At 45.4% G+C, this 20,852-nt stretch overlaps 1 protein-coding gene across 3 annotated transcripts in view; it reads left to right on the forward strand.

The window, feature by feature from the left end:
• Dock8 (dedicator of cytokinesis 8) overlaps positions 1 to 20,852 on the forward strand; it is a 203,431-nt gene that overhangs the window by 132,934 nt on the left and 49,645 nt on the right. For all 3 annotated transcript variants that reach the window (XM_038327158.1, XM_038327166.2, XM_038327176.2), the window contains 4 exons: positions 2,522 to 2,617; positions 6,530 to 6,625; positions 13,058 to 13,207; positions 16,463 to 16,576. In XM_038327158.1, coding sequence (XP_038183086.1) covers positions 2,522 to 2,617; positions 6,530 to 6,625; positions 13,058 to 13,207; positions 16,463 to 16,576 — 456 coding nt within the window. The remainder of the gene's footprint in view (positions 1 to 2,521; positions 2,618 to 6,529; positions 6,626 to 13,057; positions 13,208 to 16,462; positions 16,577 to 20,852) is intronic.

A 20,852-nucleotide genomic window follows, 5' to 3' on the forward strand; every position in this document is an offset into this window, starting at 1 on the left:
GTTTTTTCTTTCCTGTGGCATCTTAGATATGTTTATCTTTCTCTTTGGTGTGTGCTAAGTTACTGGGCATGAAAATTCTGTAATTTGTACTTGTCGTGAAAAGTTTTTCTTTCTCTTTCAACTATGAAGGGTAACTTTGGGGAATATAGTGATCTGTACCACCACAGCTGACCTTTTAAATTCTTAGTCTGGGATTTCATCTTATTTACTTCCATTGGATTCCATTACTAAAGAATGGTCATTATTGGGGGAGTCATGTTGCTTTGAATTTTCAATTCTCTTATGTTTCTGCAGTGGGACTTGTACATCTGGGATTAAGTCATTGGTTGAATTTCTTGATCAGCTATTTCATTTGAAATATTCCAATATCTTGTGGGACTGGATTTTAATAAAACTCAGTGCTTTCCTTCCCACTGGACTGGGGCTATAACTTAGTGGTTAAATCAGATCCTCAGATACATGTTTAGGGTACAATCTGCAGCACAGGAACAAATGGTCTTTGTGTGTACATGAGTGCAGATTGTCTCTATGTATATTATGTGTGAATGCATGCTGGCGCTGTGCTCACATGCCTAGAAGCAGGTGCAGAGTACCTTTATGTTGTCTTGTTTGAGTGCAGGTGTTGACCCCATCTTTGTGTTCCTTCTCTGATTATTTGGGTGTGAGCCTCAGTTGACAGCAGAACCTTTGTGGTAATAAGTGCTTCTTAGGTTGATCTTTTTGTTGTTTGCCACACAACCAAAGTCTGGTATGGTTTATGGTCCAGGGAGTTAAGTATTTTAACTTTCGGTCTATAAGTACTAAAAGGGACTGTCACCAGGCTTTCAACTGACGTGCACCCTAGTACCTTCAAGCATTTGGCACTATGTTGGGAACAGAGGATTATACAGGCCAGCTTATTTTAGACAGCATGGTTCTGCTATGGATAGCCACCATGGGCCAAGATAACTAACGCCGGACTTCTCAGAGACTGGAAGTCAACACAAGTGGCTGGCGCCAGATGTTTGGGGAACCCAAAAGTAAATGGTGATGTCATCCACTGTGTAACTCTTTTCAGCAGAGTGCCACTTTTGTGTCATTCTGTGTAAATATGGCCATGAGGTCAGAGGTCTTCCTTTTTGCCTTTGCCTCCCATATAGCCTGCCTGTGTGTGTCTATTTATAAGTCCGTGTGCCTAGCTTCGTGTGGTCCCAATGCAGGGTTTACCTCTGTTCCTGGGCCTGCCTACGTGTGGCCAATGTTCATCTCTATGTGCCTGGGTGCCCGTGGGCAGCTGCGGCAGCGTCCCTGAATAAAGTCCATCTTATCTGCCATAGTCCCTTCAGCCCTTGAGCCTCCCAGGACCCTCCTCTTTTTCTGGCATCGAGTCCTGGTCCTCACACACTACTTGTCCACTTCAGGGAAGCTAACGAATCTCACTGCAGCCTGTGGAACTCCTTCCATGTAGAGCTGTGCGCAGTTTGGCGTCTTCACAGCGAGCTATGCAGGGAAGGACTTGGCCTCTAACGGCCCCTTGCCACTGACTCATAGGGGTCTGTTTAAAATGGCTTCTTGTTGCTGCTCCTATAACATTCTGAGAGGAGAGGATTTTCCTAGCACCTATTTTCTGTACAGACCACACGATTTCTGTCTGGACTGCACATCTAAGTGATTGTCCCATGTTGATTACGCTGTTTGAATCTTAGGTGTGTGCAGCCCTACCTTCTTTGAACTCCATCCCTCCTCTTTGCAGGTACATATTTGTTGCCTCCCTCTCCCTCCCTCTTTCTCCTTTTCTCTCTTTCTCTCCCTCCCTCCCTCCCTCCCATAAATTATACTCAAGATACTTAAGAGTATAAAAGAATTTTCCAAGGCTCTTTTTTGTCTTAACCCAGGTTTCTCTCCACTGTGCTGCTCACTTTCTGCTCTGGGAATAGAGCATTCCAGAATGACCTCAGAACTCTCTCTTGTCCTGTTTAAGTATTCTTTCTTTCTTTCTTTCTTTCTTTCTTTCTTTCTTTCTTTCTTTCTTTCTTTCAAACTGTGGGGGTTTGTTGATGTTGTTTGTTTGTTTGAGGTTTGAGTTGATTGTTGGGGTGTTTGTTTGTTTGGGTTTGGGGTTGGTTGTTGGGGTGTTTGGGTTTGGAGTTGGGGTTAGTTGTTGGGGTGTTTGTTTGTTTGTTTTGTTTTTCTGTCACCCTTATAGGATGGCTGCTCCCCAAGCATCCTGCTTTATGCCCTAGGGGAATCCCACTAGTCAATGCTTGGGCCTCAACATCCTCCCAAGGTTGGTTCCTGTGTCTGGACTGTGCTTTTACTCCATGTTGCTGCACACTAAACTATTAGCAGCGGTCATCTCAGGAGCACGTGAAATTAATTTACTTTCTTTGTTTTGTTTTATTTATATGGGGCTCTTATTTTGGTTCTATTACAGAAAAAGACAGATAATAAAAATGAATTCTGAAGTGATTTCCAGGAAGCTGCTACATCCTTCCAGTGTGTCACTATCAGTTGACAGTGGATCATGGTTTATATGTTTCAGATTGCTGATCGCAACTGCAGCCGGATGTCTTACTATTGCTCTGGCAATAATGATGCTCCAGGTTCAACTGCAGCACCAAGACCGGTCAGCAAAAAGGTAAAAACCAAGTTTGTATGAGGATAATTCTAGCCCAAGAAAGAACTCACTTGTGTCTTCGTGTTCAATTAAAAATAGACATTACAGGCCGGGCGGTGGTGGCGCATGCCTTTAATCCCAGCACTCGGGAGGCAGAGGCAGGGGGATCTCTGAGTTCGAGGCCAGCCTGGTCTACAAGAGCTAGTTCCAGGACAGGCTCTAGAAACTACAGGGAAACCCTGTCTCGAAAAACCAAAAAAAAAAAAAAAAAAAAAAAAAATAGACATTACATGTTCTCTGGCCTTGTTTCCTGCCCAGATAATACATGCATACACATACACACACACACACACACACACACACACAGAGAGAGAGAGAGAGAGAGAGAGAGAGAGAGAGAGAGAGAGGAGAGAGAGTCTTGTCTTTTCTTTCTTACCATTTTACATTTTAATTATTCAGCAACTCAGTGGTTCTTCAATTTAACCGTGCATCTGAACTACCTGGGAGGTTTTCGTAAACTGTTTTGTGGGCCTTTCTTCATTGTTTCTAGTTGAGTCCATCTGAGCTAGGTCCCAAGAACTTAGATTTCAAACAAGTTACCAGAGCTGGTCCTGATTTAGATATCCAACTTTGAGAACTACTGTTTTCACTTCCTTTTTAGGGAAAAGAAAGCTGGTGAAAGTTCATCCTTGATAAAAGCAAATCACAAAAAAAAATCTTATTTCTATACTGTATGAAGTCATATGCCTTTTTGATTAGTGATCTCTGCTGAGACCAAGTGCAGTATGGACCAATCTGAAGGAGTCTTCATGTTGACCTATGATCAGCCTTAACTCTGAATTCAGAAGCCATGCAAAATAGGGAATTCCTGAAGCCAGCCAACCTCCCCAGTCAGCACAGTGGATAGTCAGAGAGAAATGGTAGCTACTTACATTGAGGTCCAGATTACTTCTCAAGATCATTATTTAAGTGCAGATACGCTAACTGCAGTTACAAACGAAGCTGTTTGCGGTCACTAACAGTGCAGGATGATTTTATTGTGGCTCAGTTTGGCCTGGAGGATGAAGATGGGGAATGGGAGGCGCCTCTGAGCCTGGTACTGTAGACTCTGCAGTGATCCAGACACCGCTGTCAGCAAGACATTCCAGAAGTGAACTCTGAGAGGAAAGTGAAAGAATGTGTGGTTGGGCCCCAAGCTAACTTGTCACTTACCCTACCTAAAGTTTAACATTAGGCAATCACACACACTGGTTCCAAGTTCTGCTTTCCATTAAAAACTGTATGATTTAAGGCTGAGCATGGTGGCACAGCCCTTAACCCCCAGCACTCAAAAGGCAGAGGCAGAGAGATCTCTGTGAGTTCAAGGACATCCTACATAGACAGTTCTAAGAAACCAGAGCTACATAGTGAATCTCAAAATAAATTAAAAATAAGAAAAAACTAAAACAATCAACATACTTGCCTAAAGTCTGACTCTCTTAACACGTATGCTGTTTGGCTTGCTTTGATCTGGAATGACCAGAAGGGAGTTGGTTTTATTTCAGAGGGTAGTTTTAGCCAGTATGTTGCCTTCATAGCACAGCAAACAGATTTGTGTTGCTTGGCTGTCTTCTATAACCTCTGGAGCAAGGTGTTCTTATAATAAATAACACTGTCCAGTAAGCAACATAAATTGCATTAAGAAGCAGCTTATCCTTGTCTAATCTCTCCCTGCCATAAGACTCTGGCAGACAGACTGACCTATTTCTGGCGGCTAACCCTATGGCCGGCGGAGCATGTCTTTCTTCCCATGGGAGTCTGGACGTGTAGCATGTTATCATGTGCGCAGTTGGCAACCAGCAGGGTTAGCACTACCCCCACCTCTCCCAGATGGCACAGCCCCAGACTCACATCAGCAAACAAATGTGCTCCCGTGTGTTAAGACTGCTAAGGTTCAGCCCACCTGCTAGAGACAGGGAAAACAGTAGATGGGTTGAACTGACCAGGGGATGGGAAGGGAGTGGGTGGTGGATGGAACACTCCAATATCTGCTCAGAGATCTTTCTGTTTGTCTCTTTTCAGTTTAGATAAGTAACCCTCAAGTTTGATGGTCTGTAAGACATTCGCTGGCTAGTAAAATTTATTGTGTACATACTATACTATCCTGTGGATTATTTGCAGGTTTGTAACGAGCAGTCATTGTTGCAATCAGTTTTGGCTGTAGATTAACTTTGAAATTTAGCTTCCACATAGAGCTGTGATATTTGAGTGTTGAAATAGTTTTCATTCTCCTGGCCACTGAGAAACAACACAAGAGTCTGACTGTGTTTATTCTCGGCTTTGTATGTGTAAGACGGGTGAAAAGCACAGAGGATTCCTGGCCATTGCTTCTGCATTTAGTTGGTATGGTGCTGTCTTGATTTGCCCAGAACTGAGCAGGTCCCCAGATGGGGGCCTTTCCGTTTAGAGAGCAGAAAAGTACCAAGCAAACCAAGGTGAGTTGCTAGTCTTAGTTTTGATCCTCAGCTTCTTCCCCATCAGGACGATTATCTAGAGAGTGAACAAGTACCCAGCTAGGTGGAAGAGTGGGAAGATGGGGAAGCTAAAATGCACTGTCTATGTAGCATTTGCTACACAGCAGTTAGGAGGCTGGACAGGACACGACAGCCAAGCATAGCTCTGAGTGAGTCTTCAAACAGTCTCTGGGACAGGACTTTAGAAATCTTGAGAGTTCGGGGTTGCATGACCTTCGCGGCATTAGGACTGACCTCCATGGGGTGACGGGATATGAAGAAGTGACAGACTCGTGTACAGGAAAGCTGGGATCCAGTGGACTGTGGGCGCCAATGGAGACACACTAGCAGCCTGGAGACTCAGTGTGCTTGTTCCATAACCTGAAGGAGGAGGCAGTTTAGTTAACCACAGTAGGGAATCTCTGTAGGGAAGTAGTCTCAGGCTGCAGTCACCAGGGAGGAGGAAACTGTGATTAGTACTTTTTGCACACACTGGCAACATCAGTGCTTGGACCAGGGGAAGGTCTTGCCATTCCATATGCAGCTCTTGGCATGGCCGTGCTCTTGTCAACAGTACCATTCACTCAGGACTTCATCCTCTCCACCACACAGGAGTATAGCACTGTGTCTGTCCAGTTTGTTTTGTTTTGTTTTGAGACAGGGTCTCACTATGTATCCCTTCCTGGCTTAGAATTCACTGTGTAGACCAGGCTAGCCTCAAATTCACAGTGATCTGTCTGCCTCTGCCTCCTGAACACTGGAATTAAAGGCGTGCACCACCACACTCAGTCCTTTTTTAAATTTTTCAAGTGTGTGTGTGTGTGCGTGTGTGTGCATTTTAATGTCATGATCCACTCACAAACCCATCCATCGCATTTCCCCATGAAGCTGCAGTGGGACTGTGCAAAGAACAGCTGTCTACCCTGGGAGGTGTTTGGCTGTCATCCAGACAGTGGTCCAGAGCATGGCCCTGTACCGCAGCACCAGCGTCCCCTGGAAAGCACGTTAGAATGCAGATTCTCAGCCGCTGCTCCAGACCTTCCGAACCAGAATTTCTAATGGCGGCGTCAGCTAGCTGAGTGCTAAGTCTCCAGGGCTTCTGATTCACATTCAAACTTGAGGATCATTGCTGCCAACAAACCAGTCTGAAGGGTAGAGAGAGGAATGCTCTCTAACACACAGCACAGTTCCCAGTACTGCCCAGGGGGGCTTCTGCATAGAGTGCCACTGTTATTCCAAGCCTGGGGCTATGGTGCCAGGCCACCCTCTGCCTGTCTAAATGTTTCAGCACTGATATTGCCACCTGTCACATATGGCCTAGGGTATCTTGGACTCATGCTTCCGTAACTAACCAGCTATGATGTTAGCAAAGAAGGGCAGGGGGTTTTAGGGAGTTGTAAACTTGCCATCACAGCCTGGTTTGTATTTGTTTGTTGTTTAGCATTTTCACGAGGAGCTCGCCCTGCAGATGGTGGTCAGCACCGGGTTAGTGAGAGAGACGGTCTTCAAGTACGCCTGGTTCTTCTTCGAGCTTCTGGTGAGACTCTCACATTTGTATCTGTGCTCAGTCAGGCAAGCAAAGCACACACGGGAAAGGCAGAGTTTCCTGGGCCAGGACCTGGCTGGAAACCTCGGATTGTTCCTCCAAATACAGTTCTCCTTCACCCTCCGTCCATCTTCCACCAAACTTTATTGACTTTGCCTTGACAGTCAACCCCATTTTGCATCTCATTGCGGTTCCCACCTGGTCAAGTTTCCGTCATCCCTCATGGGCTTCTTGCAGCATCTTTTTTTTTCTTCCTGAACCCCTTTTGCTCTTAGCCCATCCCTCCTGCCCCAGGTAGCCAACATTAGACAGACTGTGTCAACCTCTTCATGGTTTTCAGTATGCTAAAATAAAGTGCCATTTAAAAAAATCATAGCTAAAATACCCTTGTATAAAGAATCCTACTGTGCACCTCTGTCTCATGCCATGGTTACAATTTTTTCCCTTTGTGTTCCCTTTTTGTACCAGACCTGGCCTTTTTAACCTAAAGGATTTGTTGTTGTTTTAATTCCCTCTCACAAACTGCTATCCCCAACACACTTTCTGTTCCACTTAAACGTCAGCACCTGCAGACCGTTCTCTGACCACCTTACCCTGTAATGGCTGTTCCAATTTACTGTTCTCTTGAAGACCCCACTCATCCCCTTGCCAGCACTTGACACAGCTTACCATTGCTTTTCCTGTCTTATCTTTCAGATTTCTAGGATGTGGCCTATCTTCCTTATTTGGTCTATAGCCTCAACAATCTATTTGATATCGTACAAGCAATGACCAGCTACACTAATATTGGTAGTTCCTTCATTCCACACTAAGGATAGGACTAAGACCGACTTGTATTTCAGTACTAATGGACGTGAAACGATTTTGCCATAAAAATCATTAAGAACAAGAGGCTTGGGGAGATGACTCAGGGAGTAAGAAAGAGCACTTGGTCTGCGAGATGAGAACCTGAGTTCGAATCCCCAGAGCTCACAGACGAAACTAGGCATGGCTGCATGTGCCTGTGACCCCATCATTGGAGAACAGAGATAGGTAGATCCCAAGAGCTCAATGGCCAATCAGTCTAGTCAAATTGCAACCTTCAGGTTCAGTAAGAATCTCTAGGTAATATGGCGGGGAGCAGCAGCAGAAGACATCCAAGGTCCTGCTTTAGTCTCCACGTGTGTGGGGTGCGCACATGCAACCACACTCTCATGCGCACACTCCACACCCATGTGTACCCCCACACAAAGATCATAAGCATATCCCCCCACTTTTTGTAGTAATGGGGATTACACTTGGGGTCTGGTGTACACTTGGCAAACATTCTGTTACCATCCTCTGGTCCCCAGCACAGCATGATTTCAGCCTTGCTAAGGGGAGATGCAGAGAGAAATGACAGCAAATGGAAAAGATGTGGAATCGCAGAGGAGAAGTGGCCGGGACACGGGTGGGGCCGCGTTGTGTGTGCTGGCTTCCTCACTCTGACTTTAAGTGAATAATACTTTGAAGAAAACCCAGCAGATGGGGCTGGAGAGATGGCTCAGGGGTTAAGAAAACCCAGAAGAATTTTTGGTTTTCTCCACATCTATCCAAGGCTGAGAAAGCAGCCGTACTGAGCACTCAGACAGACAGGGGAAAAGGAAATTAAGCATGCATTGGGACAAAAAAGGGCACCACGCACCCCTGAGTTAACAACCTGGCTTCTTACTACAGAAACAGTCTGAGATTTGAATCCCTGGAGTATGAGCACGCCCAGGTCTCGTCTGAGAATGGCTCCAGTGCACTGACTCAGACCCCGGGATCACATGGGCACCCTTTCCCTGTGGGAGTGGAGGAAACACGGTGCACTCGCCTGTTTACCCAGGCAACCTAAGGCACACCGACAACGAGCTAGTCCCCAGCACCTAGACTTGTGAGTCCCAACAGTAGCTCTAAGGCCCTGAGGTTTTGACCAATTCAGCAGCAGATCTTCGTCTACAAGCCAAGCAGGTTAAGGCTGTGACTCCAGCTGGTCAGCCTCTGGTTAATAGCATCATCAGGGTATTCACGAGCTCTGTGACCTGGCATAGAATGGACTGGCAACAAAACTCACTCCCCTCTTTTTCTTGAGGCACAAAATGTATTTTAAAAGCCAAAGAAATCATGTCCTGTATGTCCTGCTTCTGTTTGCCATCTCCATCTCTACATAACTCATAAATCATCCCAAAGTTAAGTCAAAATTGCTGATTAAGAAAAGTGAAAACTAGATCTGCCTTAATTAAAAGTGCTTGGTTATTGACTCATGCATTTGTATGCACCTGGACACACTTTACCTGAACACACTTCACCTGAACACACTTCACCTAACTACTCTTAGACCTTAGGCAGTACTTGTTGAGAAAGCACCCAAGTCCCTGGGGCACTGACTCAAGCCCAGCTATGTGAGGGTTCCAGCAGCAACTCTGCAGGCTCTTGAGACTATCCTTGAAACCCTGTGAGACCCTTGCTTCTCCCCACAGCACACAGCAGGGCTAGAAAGATTTGCCAGCCTTCCCAGCCAGGGACAGGTAGAACCTCTTTCTCTAATGCCCAGGTCCATGTTGTTTCTATTCACTCTTTTGCCTCTTTGAGAAGCTTGGAGTTTCGAGACATCTTCTCAGTCCATCGTACTGACAATGGGCTAGCTCAGCCTGTTCAGGAGTCCCCGTTAGTACGTGTGACGGTGGTTATTTGGCTCCCCATTATTGTGAGCTCAGCTTGAGCATCTTATAGCTCCATCTTAAAGGCAAGTTTGTATAAGGTATAAGAACCACTCTGTCCTTCACATAATCCCAGTAGCAGCTGAAAAAAGAAAAATAACAACATCCAAAGTAAATTTAGCATCTTACTGAATGTATGCCAGGCACTGTTTTAAATATTTTTAAAGCATTGTCTTGTTTAATCTTCAAGCAGCCTTGAGTCAGGGTCCTTATGATTCTGAGTTTATAGGTAGGTTTAGGGGAAGAGTGGCGGCCAGAGAGGAACCTCTAGGTCTGTCTAGGCCTTTGGCAGTACTGCTTCGTTGCCCATAACTACAAAGGGATAAGAATCACAGAAAGGGTGAACATTGCTTTTTGATCTGGCATAGTTCTTACTAAGATTTGTTTGGCCCAAGACAAAGTGACATCTACAATGAATACCCCCTCCCTTACCTCTAGGACCCCCCCCCCCCCCCGTGAGCGACACAGACGACATAATTTAGAAAAGCTCACATGGATCAAAGTGCTTTGATGGGGTTGGTCAAAATGCAGGCCCACCAAGACAGCCACTACGCAGGGCTCTACAGACTGTAGCCACTCTGTCAGGGTCTCAGCAGCTGAGAAGCATTCATCAAAGGCCTCTCCCCAGGGTGTCTGCAGTGTTACAGGGGCCAATAGACTGACTGGTGAGGCACTCGGTGCAGCAGAAATAAATAAATCCTTTATTTATCTAGCCGCCTCCTTCTAAAGAATCACAGAGGGGCACAGAGCAGTTGGGGCATTGAGAAATCTAGAGGCAGAGAAGGGGTCCACTTGATAAGGACCCTGTGGCAGTAGGAGTGACAAATGAACAAACCTTTCACCAGTGATTTCGGGCTACAGCCTCCCATTCACCAAAGGGAGGAAAGGGAAGTGAACAGACACCTAAACAGTCACAATGGAGAAGAGCAAGAAGCCACGAGGGGGGCTGTGGTCGAGGACCTGGAAGGAACATTGATCTCAGACCTAGACGGTGCTCTGAGTCCTCCAGGCATTGCTGCATGCTCACCTGGATGATGCTCTCGGGAAGCGTGATAAGAAGAACGTCCCCTAGGGCTTAGGCATTAGGGCGGCAGTTTGACACCTCCAGCTGTGCTGGCCACCAGGTGCTAATGAACAATAACCTTGTCACAGGAGCCAGTACACTTAGTTCTGGTGCATCTCACGCTTTATAATGAATGAACCCCTGTGTGACTAGAAGTCACTGATTCAGCCATTGGAGGCCCGGAGGAGGTAACTAGGTGACCCAGTTCCTCTGGGCATGTCATTCTGCACGAGGGGTTTCTGAAAGGTATCCATTCTCAGAATGGGCCACAGAGGCAGGTGTGGGAGAAATTGTTTTTCTACCTCTCCAAACCTTACAAGTGATGGGTTGAGCCCCACTGATATTTCTGCTAGATTCTTCTGTGGAAAGCCAGGGATCCAGGAGCTGGCAGGTTGCTAGCAGTCTGGACAGAGGCCATCAGAGGAAAGTACGGCATTGTGAGAATTATTTATTTGGTTGTGGGATGGCCAGACTCAGCAGGCAGGAGCCGAATGCAACAATGAATTCGGCAGCCTGGCGCTAGGGTGGGTTAGCCAGCGGAGGATCAGGATTGGGGTCACCTGAACAAAGAAGCCTTGTCCTCCCTGGTCATTGGCTGGGAGTGTAGTGAGAGAGATACTTTTTTTGAACAACAACAACAAAATGGTGCTCTATTCCCACCCCTCATTCAGGCCCTCTCACCATGTGGGTGTGGACCTTTGGGAATATGGATATGTTTCTACGTCTGTGTGTCCTTGGATTCGGAGAGAGCCATGTTCTTCCATTAGGTTTGATGTGCCTAGGTCTGTGTGTGCTAGCCAGGACATTATGTGAGACACGGAAGAGAAAACTGCTCTGTCCTTCCCTCTTGCATAGCCCTCTCTGGCTTGTGCCTTGTTTGTCTCGGTTTTGACGGGTTTATGTCAAGAAAAGAGAAGCAGACTCTGCCATTCATGTATGAAAGGCCCCGTGTTGTTCTTCAGCGTGGAAGTCAACTTCCAAGACTCCATTCGATGGGGCGAATGTGGGTGGATCAGCTTCCAAGGGAATCACTTTTCTGTTGTTGGTTTTTTTGTTTTGTTTTATTTATTCATTCCCTTGCTTTTTGATTGGCTGCTGTTGTTTCTGCTTGCTTGCTTGCTTGAGTCAGGGTCTCACTATATACCCCTGGCTGACTGGAACTTCCAATGTAGGCCAGTCACACCCTTGACTGGTAATAATTCTCCTGCAACCACTTCTTGAGTGCTGGGATTACAGGGTGGGTGCCATCAGGCCTGGCCGATAGTTGCTTTTTTACCATTATGCTCTGACCAGCCTGTACAAATTCATGAGCATGATTTCAGAATGTCGGCCCACGGCCATGAGAAGTTCCATAGTTTGATAGAGAGAAATCGGATAGTTTGCCTTATTCTGTGGCAAAATATCCGGAGGAAAATAAGGAAGGAAGGGTTGTTTTAGCTCCCAGTTCAAGGCTCCAGTCAGTCATGGTGGGAAGGTCGTGGTGACGGAGGCTGAGGCCTCCACTGTCAGGAAGTAGAGTTATGAACACTTTGTTCCCTCCCTTTCCTCATTTTGCTCCGCCCAGAGACCAGCCATGGAATAGTGCCGCTCACAGTGGAGGGCTTCCGACTCAAGTTCACCTAATCAGGCCGGAGGCTTATCTCAGGGAGATTTCTGATCCCATCAAGTTGACAGTCAGCAATAACCAGCACCCCAACCTTTCCAGTCAGACTGTCCAAATAGCTCTCAGCAAACTCACCCAACTGTGATACTTAAACTCTGATGATGCCAAAGGAATATATGGACCCTGGGACCTCCTGGCCCAGGAAGAACCCGAAAATTATACATGATCTAGATTTTAATATATAGTAGACATTAAAGTAGTATTACACTAGTTATCAAGTGATTAATTGATTAGCTGACTATAAGTTAGGCTTAAGAAACTTTAAATTCAATTTTCCCTAGAAGCTGAGCAAAAATGGACCTTATAATGTGACATGTCTCAAAAACATATATTTATATCCTCCAGAGGCAGTGTCCTACATAATGATTAAATTTCTAGATACCCAACAAAATCCTGACCAGCACTTAATATAGCTTAAATTTTAATTTCTAGAAGCAGAAATTAACTTGATGTGAACTCTAGAATTGCTTCTGGAGAATAGTTGTTTAATTTTAAACTCAGTAGGGGAGGGACATTTCTCCCTTGTTCTCCTCACTGTAGTTTCAGGAAAGGAAAAGTCTTTGTGTCCAGACAGCGTTATAAAATAGTTCCCTTGTGTGTCTTGTGTCATGTATCATAAAAGCCTGCGCGGTTCCGGGAGCTCAGCCTCACGCTGTCTTCCAGGATGTAGTCTGTTGGGGATGGGGTGTCTTCTGACACTGGGCCTAAACTGCTAAGCTGCAGGTTTTGTCAGCAGCATGAAAGGAGCCCCGAAGAAGGGGTCAAGAAGAGGACACTGTGCCCACCTCCAGGCACCATGGCAACTGTTCTGTGTGTCAGAAGCATTTTGTGGTTCAGAGCCAGCTCGGGCACCACCAGCACCAATAAAGTATGAGAAAGTCCATTGTGAAAGAGATTTCCTTTAAGCCATTCCTCTTCTGCATGTTGTACAAGCAGGTCACCAGTCTCCATGTTGACATTGTCCCCTTCCTCTGTAGGTGAAAAGCATGGCACAGTATGTACATAACCTGGACATGCGCGATAGTTTCCGGAGGACTCGCTTTTCCGACCGCTTCAAAGATGACATAACGACCATTGTGAATGTGGTCACCTCGGAGATAGCAGCCCTTTTAGTGAAACCTCAGAAGGTAACTGTGCAGCTTCACTTTCTAAACTGGCTCCTGTAAACGTGTCTCTTTAATAAGTAGAAAAAATAAACCTCCTTGGAAAACAGTAGTTAAAATATAACAATGATTAAAACATGCTGGACCCGCCCCTGAGGTATAGCTGGGGATAACAAGAAAATTACAGTGTGGCTTATTATGTAAATGGTTTTATGAGAGAAAATATTCTTTCTTTTGGGAGGTACAGCCTAAAATCTTATGGAGTAAATAGGAATGATATTTACCACATACTTGAAAAGGGTTTCAAAAAATATTTTTTATGTAGAAAGAATGATAATAATGCAAAGTTTGCAAAATGTCAGCTATCAGTGATGTGGTATGATTCCTGTGCCAGTCTATAACTTGAAATCATTTCACAATTAAAGAGTGTGTGTGTGTGTGTGTGTGTGTGTGTGTGTGTGTGTGTGTGAACTTAATGGACCAACGAGGTGGCTCATGGGGTAAAGGTACTCAGTGTGAAGTCTGATGACCTGAGTTCAATCCCCAAAACCTACCTGGTGAAGGTGGAGAACTGTTGGAAGGAGCTTCTTGTTCATCCCAGCCACCCAGAACCAAAATAATCACACAGAAACTGTATTAGTTAAATCACTGCTTGTCCCATTAGCTCTTACTTCTTATTGGCTAACTCTTATATATTAATTTAACCCATTTCTATTAATCTGTGTATTGCCACAAGACTGTTGACTTGGGAGTCCCCTCTGTGTGCTGTGATTACCATTAATGAATAAAGAAACTGCTCTGGACCTATAGCAAGGCAGATCTTAGGTAGGCAGGGAAAGCTAAGCTGAATGCTGGGGAGAAAGAAGGGCGGAGTCAGAGAGAAGCCAGGGATCCACCTCCTGAGACAGATGCTGGGAACTTTAGCTGGTAAGACACAGCCACATGGCGATATACAGAATAATAGAGATGGGTTAGTTTAGGATATGAGTTTAGCCAGAAATACGCTTAAGCTATTGGCCAAACAGTATTGCCAATAATATGGTTTTCTGAGTGGTTATTTCGTGGCTGGGCGGCCAGGACGAACAAGCGATCCTTCCCCCAACAGGCTGTGGCTTACCCGGTAAAAAGTGTCTGTCTCTGGAGGCTTCATGGCTTCTCTATGACCCCGCCCTCTTTCTCCCAGCATACAGCCTAGCTTTTCCCACCTAGTTCTGTTCTGCCCTTGCCATAGGCGCAAAGCAGTTCTTTATTCATTAACCAATAAAAGCAACACATAGACAGAAGGACTTCCCACACCAGAGAACTGCCTCCTGTCCATTGTCTCCTGACCTCCTGACCTCCACAGATGTACCATAGCTCACACTTACCACCACCACACAGATAAACAAATGTAGTCCAGACGAGGTCTCACTATGTAGCGCTGGCTGTCCTGGAACTCATTATGTAAAAATCTTATAACTAAGAACACTGAGAAATAATAAAGAAATAAAACTGAAAAAAACAAACAAACAAAAACAAAAAAATAGCCTGGCCACAATTCTTGAAAGAATTTACCTTCCCAGGTGTGACTCTGACATCTTTCAGGCTCAGAACCCTGCCTAATTGGAAACGAAAAAAATTCTTAAGCCTTTCTTATCCTGATTGAATTTTATGTAATAATCCTTGAAAATTAAGAATATTTCTTCAGGGAACTGGAGGAATGGTTCAGCAGTTATGAGTACTTGCTGGTCTTGCAGAGAAGACCCAGGTGTGGTCCCCCAAAAAACCAAGTGATGACTCACAGAATACTCATCCACATAAAATGAAATAAATAAATCTGAAAAATGTTTTAAATCTGTTTCTGTGAAGGCAGTGAATGCGATTCACGTTAGCTTGCACACTCTGCTCCACAAAGAAAAAAAAAATTAGCCAGGTAACATGACAAATGTTAATATTCCCCGAGTTTAGGAAGCAGAGGCAAGAAGATCAGAAGTTCAAGGCCAGCCTGGGATAGATAGCAAGACTCCATGTTAGTAGGCCAGAACAATAAAAGCTAAAATTTTATAGCCCAAAATAAGGTTGGTTATATACTTATAATTATACATGTATAAAACAAAACAAGTGGAAAAAAAAACATCTTTATGTTCAGTGTCACCCAGAAAGGGTGACGGGCCAATTTAATAGGATCTCCCTCTCCCAGAGTCAACACCAGGGGACCTGGGAGTTCCTGTCCAGGATCAAACTGTGATTTGTGTGCTTCTGTGCTCAATTTATTTTTTTTAATTAATTAATTTATTTTTACTAAAAATTTCCACCTCCTCCCCTCCTCCTACCTCTCTCCCCTCTCCCCACTCCCCCTCCTCCTCTCCCTCCAGTCCAAAGAGCAGTCAGGGTTCCCTGCCCTGTGGGAAGTCCAAGGTCCTCCCCACTCTATCCAGGTCTAGGAAGGTGAGCATCCAAACAGACTAGGCTCCCACAAAGCCAGTCCATGAAGTAGAATCAAAACCCAGTGCCATTGTCCTTGGCTTCTCAGTCAGCCCTCATTGTCAGCCACATTCAGAGAGTCCAGTTTGATCATATGCTCCATCAGTCCCAGTCCAGCTGGCCTTGGTGAGCTCCCATTAGATCAGTCCCACCGTCTCAGTGGGTGGACGCACCCCTCGCAGTCCTGACTTCCTTGCTCATGTTCTTTCTCCTTCTGCTCCTCATTTGGACCTTGGGAGCTCAGTCCAGTGCTCCAATGTGGGTCACTGTCTCTATCTCCATCCATTGCCGGATGAAGGTTCTATGGTGATATGCAAGATATTCATCAGTGTGGCTATAGGATAAGGCCAGTTCAGGCACCCTCTCCTCTGCTGCCCAAGGAACAAGCTGGGAACATCTCCTTGGACATCTGGGAACCCCTCTAGAGTCAAGTCTCTCGCCAACCCTAAAATGGCTCCGTTAATTAAGACATATACTTCCTGCCCCCATATCCACTCTTCCTCCATCTCAACCATCCCATTCCCCCAAGCTCTCCCCAATCCTCCCCTTCTCCCTTCTCTCTCCCTGTCTCCCCTTATCCCCACCCCACCCCCACCCCTGTGCTCCCAACTTTTGCCCAGCGATCTTGTCTACTTCCAATATCCAGGAGGATAACTATATGTTTTTCTTTGGGTTCACCTTCTTATTTAGCCTCTCTAGGATCACGAATTATAGGCTCAATGTCCTTTATTTATGGCTAGAATCCACTTATGAGTGAGTATGTACTATATTCAGAGAATTACAGACCAGTCTCACTCATCTGTGCTCACTTTAAAGGAAAGCGAGCAGGCAGAAAAGATCAACATCAGCCTGGCGTTCTTCTTGTATGACCTTCTCTCGCTCATGGACAGGGGCTTCGTCTTCAACCTCATCAAGCACTACTGCAACCAGGTGAGTGCCCCTCGGAGCTGCCAGTTCAGCCCCTTCTCCCCGTCACCAGTGTAGCTTTCTTCAGTGTGACCCCTACACATCTTGGACTTTCACCCTGTCTGTGCAGTGTGCCAGGTTAAATCCCCCAGAGTCCGGGTGTGTGTAAGAAAGCAGTCAACAAAGCCGGGCGGTGGTGGCGCACGCCTGTAGTCCCAGCACTCGGGAGGCAGAGGCAGGCAGATCTCTGCGAGTTCGAGGCCAGCCTGGTCTACAAGAGCTAGTTCCAGGACAGGCTCTAGAAACTACAGGGAAACCCTGTCTCGAAAAACCAAAAAAAAAAAAAAAAAAAAAAGAAAGCAGTCAACAGGTCAATGTCAGGAAACTGAACGTTTCTTAGCAACATGATTTCTCCCAGTTAACATTTAAGAGTAATAACAGGACTATGCATTTAATCTTTGGCCAGAGCAGTCAAGGTTTGGGACTGGGAAGTTGCTCCGTAGATAAAGTGCTTGCTGCGCAAGCATGAGGACCTGAGTTTGAGACCCAGCACCTACCTAAAAACTGGCGATGAATATGTCTTAACCTCTGTGCTCCTGGAGACAGATTGGAAGTGGAGATAAGCAGAGACAGGCAGATCCCTGGGGCTTGCTGGGAGAAAACAACTGACATCTACTCATAGCCACACACACACACACACACACACACACACACACACACAGGAGGAAGGGAGAAACCAAAAGAGGGGGTTTCTTTTCACTTATTAGGATTATTAATTAAATTGTGGTTCTGGGCTTCTAATGTTAAAAGACCAATGAACTCAGAGATTGAATTCCCAGGAGCATGAAGCACGTATTTTGTAATACAGTACAGCATATCAGCACTAACTCTTCCCCAGAGGTTGTTGTTTTGAGACAGGATCTCACTATGTAGTACTGGCTATCCTGGAACTCTGTAGACCAGGCTGGTCTCAAACTCACAGAGATCTGCCTACCTCTGTCTCCTGAGTGGGGTTAAAGATGTGCACCGCCACACCCAGCTTTCTCCCCAAAGTTTTGGGTGTAATGCTTGCGTGTCCCCTTCAGAATGACCTAGTAATAAGAATATAAACAGCAGTTATGGCTGCTACTTCTCTTCACTCCACCGTGTCTGCTGCTCTTCCCACAGCCCCCACCACTGTCCCCCTCCCAAGCTGGCATCGCCACCATCATCACTATCAATAGTAACGGCTCGAAATCTCCGCCTCTATGGCTGTCCTTTCTTTGTTTGGAAAATGCAAGGGTTCACCTCTGTGGAGCTTTGAGGGATATGGCACCTTATCCAGGAAGAAAGTATGACCGGAAGAAACAGTGACACAGGATCTTCCCTGGGCTGGCTGCATGAACGTTTTGGAAAAGCCCTTCCCAGGGAGACCCTCCAGAGACCTCCAGTGAGGGGCCACCCGCCATCCAGGGGAATCAGGAACATCTAAAGAAGAGTGGCCGTAGCTCAGGCGTGGTTGGGGGCTGGTGATAGGTGAGGTTGCTTCACAGCACAATGGGGAGTCTGAGTCAGAGAACTGGAGAGGCTTAGGTGCCTAATGACCACAAGGCTCTCTCTACCTTCCCCATGGGCAGCAGCTGTGCAGTGGGGACCCAGGCGCTCCGCAAAGCAGGTGCTGAGGGCTGGGAATCTGTTTGAGCTTGAGCTGCTCCTGACAGTTTGGTTGAGAGCCTCGCCTTTAAGGGCTGAGTCATCTCTGCAGCCCGTTGAGATGCTCTTGAGAATGAAATCCAGGAGGACAGCTGTCACTAAACCCATTGCTGTTGCTCAGTTTCACACAGCAAGTGTATGGCAGCCGCACAGAGGTCTGTCAGGTTCTGGACTTGGGATTCCTAATGTGCTGAGCTGTACAGTGAGCTCTTGGCAGACACTGGTGGTGCCTACATAATTGAAAACTCTTAGTAAATTGCTCATTAGTCCATCATAAATTCTGATTAAAACTATCAAGTGGCTAACTTTAATCCCAGCATTCACAGAGGTAGAGTCATACAGATCTCTGTGAGTTCAAGGCCAGCCTGTCTATATAAAGAGTTTCAGGATAGTCAAAGCTACATAATGAAACCTTGTCTCAAAAAAAAAAAAAATTCCTTCCTATCAAGTTATCTCTTCTTAACTTGTTGGGGCAGCTGGCCCAATCCCTGCGTTCAGGGGCGTGGCTGCTCCAGCGGGGTAGCCATGCCCCTTAAATAGGATTGGGGAGCCGGAAGGTGCCCCGTGCGTTTGCCCCGCGCTCATTCCGCTGGACCCTTGGTTCTGTAAGTTCCCTTACCTCCCTTTGTATTAAAATTAAATAATTATAAAAGGACTATTTTTGGTTATTTCCAATCTTCGCCGCTTCATCCCGTGAGACCGGGCAAACAGCTCCCGGGCAGCAGGCCTGGTTTCAGGTGGCTTGGCGGGCCGGAGCAAGCCGCGGTTTCGTCTGGGAGGGAGGGGGGAGCGCGCGCTCGCGGGACGACCGGCCGGGCCAAAGCGAGTCGCGGTTTGTCCCACGTAAGGTTTTTAAGTGGATGTAGCCACGTTGGGCGCCAGATGAAGCGGCGAAGATTGGAAATAACCAAAAATAGTCCTTTTATAATTATTTAATTTTAATACAAAGGGAGGTAAGGGAACTTACAGAACCAAGGGTCCAGCGGAATGAGCGCGGGGCAAACGCACGGGGCACCTTCCGGCTCCCCAATCCTATTTAAGGGGCATGGCTACCCCGCTGGAGCAGCCACGCCCCTGAACGCAGGGATTGGGCCAGCTGCCCCAACATAACTGGAAACTGTAAAGTGTTTTATATCTAATAACAGGGTTAGCATTCTAGCAACACTATTAAATAATTTATCTGCAATGCTTTTAAGTATTAAATTATGTATCAAACAGCTAATGTGCATTTGAGATTACAAATAAGGCATATTTTAAAGATATATTAATAATTTCTTAACTTGAATATTTTTTATTTGTGGAGTTAAAATGCTTTGAATTTCTTTCTGTAAGACTTCTCGTGGTCTTCTATTACATAAATGAATTATTTTATAATTAAAAATAAAAATTGTTTTAGTGCTTTCAGAAATTTATTTTAAAATTGATGGATAAATTAATATTTGTATTAAGAAATTATTTGACCCACAATACTTGTTATGTTTGGTCAGGGTATTTTTTTCAAATATCTGAACGTTGAAGACATTTCTGTCCTAACTAAAGAAAATGATCTGTTTTCAAACTTTCTTGGGGAGTCTACTCATAAACTTCCATGCCCTAAAAATTTGAAGATTAATCCAAACTGACAGCTTTTAGTATGGTCAAGAAAAGAGAGCCCTGTGTTCCATGGCTGTGCTGAAGGCATACACACCTTCAATCCTAGCATTCAGGAAGCTGAGGCAGGTGGATCTCTGTGAGTGCAATGCCAGCCTGCTCTACTAAACAAGTTCCAGGACTGTTATATAAAGAAACAGTGTCTTGAAAAGGAAAAAAAAAAAGATAACTTATTTTAATGAGTCCTTTAAATACTATGGAGATTTTTGGTAATAAATATATATTATAAGCATTGATGATTTAAAAATTCTTTCAATAAAATATGAAATGCTCACTGTCTAAATCCACACGGGCCACGGGAGATCAACGCTGACGTATTTGTCAACGCACTTCCATGAAAGTAAATTCTAAATTACCAAGATCTGTTTCATTTTATTCTGTTTCTCATACTTTTCAAATCATTAGTGGGAATTATGTTTTGCATATTAGAAATTCCCTAAAGTGTTCAAAAAAAACTATTTGAGGCTTATTTTCAAATGATTAAATGTGTAAAAAGTCAAGATGGGTGTGTGCTGGTTTGGCAGGTGCATGATGTTAGTTCTAAGGAAGTATGCATACACTTAGAGTCCACACAGAGATGGTCCCTGGCTTATTTACATAACACCCCTTTCCCAGTCGAACTTCAACTCCCGAGTTTCCCAACGGATGCCCTAGGTAAGAAGAAAATCCTAAGGAGGCACCCACATCTTTCACCCACAACTGCCTGCACCTGTGTCAGTTCCCGCCAGAGTAAAGAACAGTGAATTCTTCAGCCCACTAGGCTCCAGGGCACTGTGCATATCAAATGCAGGTCCATCTATTTCCAAAGCTTTAAGATGGATGTGGGGAAAGGTGACCCCAGAACAACAGGGCATGGATAGCTGTGCAGAATGGACCATTTTTCTTTCAAAATGGAACCAAAGCCATCCACAGCACACAGCCACCTTCAACTGTTACTTGGTCACTTTTCAGTTTGGCC

Source organism: Arvicola amphibius, chromosome 1, assembly GCF_903992535.2.
Source record: "Arvicola amphibius chromosome 1, mArvAmp1.2, whole genome shotgun sequence".
Lineage (NCBI taxonomy): Eukaryota > Metazoa > Chordata > Mammalia > Rodentia > Cricetidae > Arvicola > Arvicola amphibius.